Source organism: Borostomias antarcticus (assembly GCF_949987555.1).
Source record: "Borostomias antarcticus genome assembly, chromosome: 17".
Classification (NCBI taxonomy): Eukaryota; Metazoa; Chordata; class Actinopteri; order Stomiiformes; family Stomiidae; genus Borostomias; species Borostomias antarcticus.
Window position 1 is genome coordinate 22,711,620 of NC_140250.1, and position 2,500 is coordinate 22,714,119.

The window sequence follows — 2,500 nt, forward strand, 5'->3', positions numbered from 1 at the left end:
ATGGAATGAGAGAGGGAGAGAAAGTATGTGCGGGTTGAAGAGAGGCACAGGGGGAGGCAGAGGTGGCGGGTCAAACACGTGCGCTCGCAGAAATGACGCCGTCCCTCCCTCTCGCCCAATCACAGACGCACAGGCACGGCGGTGACCTCAGGACAACGCTAACGCTAACGGCGCTCGGCTCCCGACAGACCGCCGTCGCACACACGCTCACGCCACGCCAAGGAAAGCGCTTTCACTCAAAGACCCTTCGAGGACGGCGGTCTTCAAAAAGCACGGTCGCTCTAAGCTGTAACAACAGCTTAAGCTTGTGTACGGTAGCGGTCCTGTGCAGCAGCGGTAATACTTTTACTCCTGTCTCCCTGCTGCCCGCCAGGCAGCCACATCTGGGCTGCTGACAGTTCTGCCCAGACCTCAACCCCCCCCCCCACCCCCCCCCTCCCCCTCCACTCCCCTCTCCAATTACTGCAAATGACTCACCCCTCTGTTGACCTAACCACTGCCAGGCCAACCATGAGAATAGAGAGAAGACGCACGAGAAAGCAAGAGTTTAAAACTCTTAAAAAACGAATAGGGTACTCACTCACTGCTGGAGTGCAAACTTCTTTTCCTGCTCCCTCTCTCTCCCTCTCTCTCTCTCTCTCTCTCTGGTAGCTGGCCGGAGCTAATTTAAACCTCTACTCCTCTACTCAAACACTGACCCCCCCCCCCATCCAAGTCCCCCGAACCGCCAGCCCTCGCTCTCTTTCCAGAGAAGACACTGCGTCTCTTGTACCCACTCTGCCCTGCCCTCCCCTCCCTCCCTCCCTCCCTCCCTCCCTCCCTCCTCCTCTTCCTTACCTGGAACTCCGCTGTGCTGTTTCCACCGACCCCCCCCCCTCCCCCTCTCCCTCCCCTCCTCCCCCTCTCCCTCCCCTCCTCGTGAGACACTCGAACGCTCCACGTAGATGAAAAACACATGGTCCCCCCTCCTCCCCCTCCCTCCTCCCCCCCCAGCCCCCCCCAGCCACCCCCGCCCCCCCCACCGCCCGCCGTCTCCCTCTATAAGGGCCTGATATAGAGCATGTTCAGTCCCAGACCCAGCTATGTCACACAGGGCCTTCCATTCATACCGCCACCGACAGGTTTCCCATACTCCCCGGCTCTCCGCGCAGCTACGGCCGCTCGCGCCCGACCCCCCCGGTCCGTTTCCCTCGACGATACCTCGTCACGCACGCATCCGTAATCCGTACGCCCCGAAACAGACCTCGTCGCGCCGCTTTAAAACTGATCTCCCCCTTTCTGCGTCCCGCGCGTTGACGCGTGCGCCCGTTCCGAATCGGCCCCGGGTTTACCTCGCCTCCTACGCCATCGGTCGCTGAGCGTAACCTCGCGCGGCGTCCCGTCGGACCCGGGCTGGACCCGGGCCGTGCTAATTGCTAATGAAAATGCTAGCGAGAAACCGAATCTGCGGGACTGACACGGCGGCCCGAGGCCTTTCCTCTTACAGACGCAGCTTGTTGACATGACACCCGCCCTCTAATTCCTCCACCCCCCTCCCCCTCCCCTCCTCACTCCCCCCCCCCCCCCTCCCTACCGCCCTCCACTCACGTGCATTCTTGATTCTCTCTGTCCCTCCCCCCCACCTGCCTTCAACCACTGACCGCTGGTCTGCCTCTCTCCCTGTGGAAAACCAGCCATGAGAGAGAGAGAGAGAGAGAGAGAGAGAGAGAGAAAACGGATAGAAAGAGAGATAGGGAGCGGAGAGAGAGAGAGACGGGTCCCCCCGGGGGTCCGTTACCTCCTTGGCGCAGCCGAGGGGCCGTGTGTTGGCGGGCGACCCGGGATTGGACAGGGCTTCTGGGCTTGGGCTGCGCGAGCGCTGGCTACTGCTGCTCCCCGACGCGCTGGAAGACTCGGAGCCTGAGGAGTCCGAGCTGGAATGTCTCGCCCTCCCGCCATGTGTGTGTGTGTGCTGCGCCGAAAGCCTGTCAATCAGCATAGACAAACACACACACGCACGCGCGCACGCACACACACACAAACACACATGCACACCAGAGTTCAGAGGGTTCGGCTTACACAGAAGCACACACCCACGCACACGCGCGCGCACACACACACACACACACACACACACACACACACACACACACACACACACACACACACACACACACGCAATCATGTGTAGGAAAATAAAAATTCCTCATTTGAATCCTTTCCATTAAGGATTGGTGCATTAGCTAACGTCTGTGTTGGAGAGTGAACAAAACATGGCTCGGTCTGCCATCCAGCTTACATTCCACACACACACACACACACACACACACACACGCACGCACACTCACACACACACACACACACACACACACACACACGTATAGTACCTGTTGCTACGGTCCCAGGAAGCTGACTGATGAGCACCCTGTTAGAGAGCAAACAGAGAGAGAAGAGAAGAGAAGAGAGGGAAGAGAGAGAGAGAGAAGAGAGGAGAGGGAAGGGAGAGAGAGAGAGAAGAGAG

The 2,500-nt window shown here is 59.4% G+C and overlaps 1 protein-coding gene across 1 annotated transcript in view; it reads right to left on the bottom strand.

The window, feature by feature from the left end:
* Positions 1-2,500, bottom strand: part of aff3 (AF4/FMR2 family, member 3) — a gene marked incomplete at both ends in the record, with an annotated part of 13,911 nt that overhangs the window by 9,188 nt on the left and 2,223 nt on the right. The window contains 2 exon segments of the mRNA XM_084452108.1: positions 1,778-1,964; positions 2,367-2,404. Coding sequence (XP_084308234.1) covers positions 1,778-1,964; positions 2,367-2,404 — 225 coding nt within the window.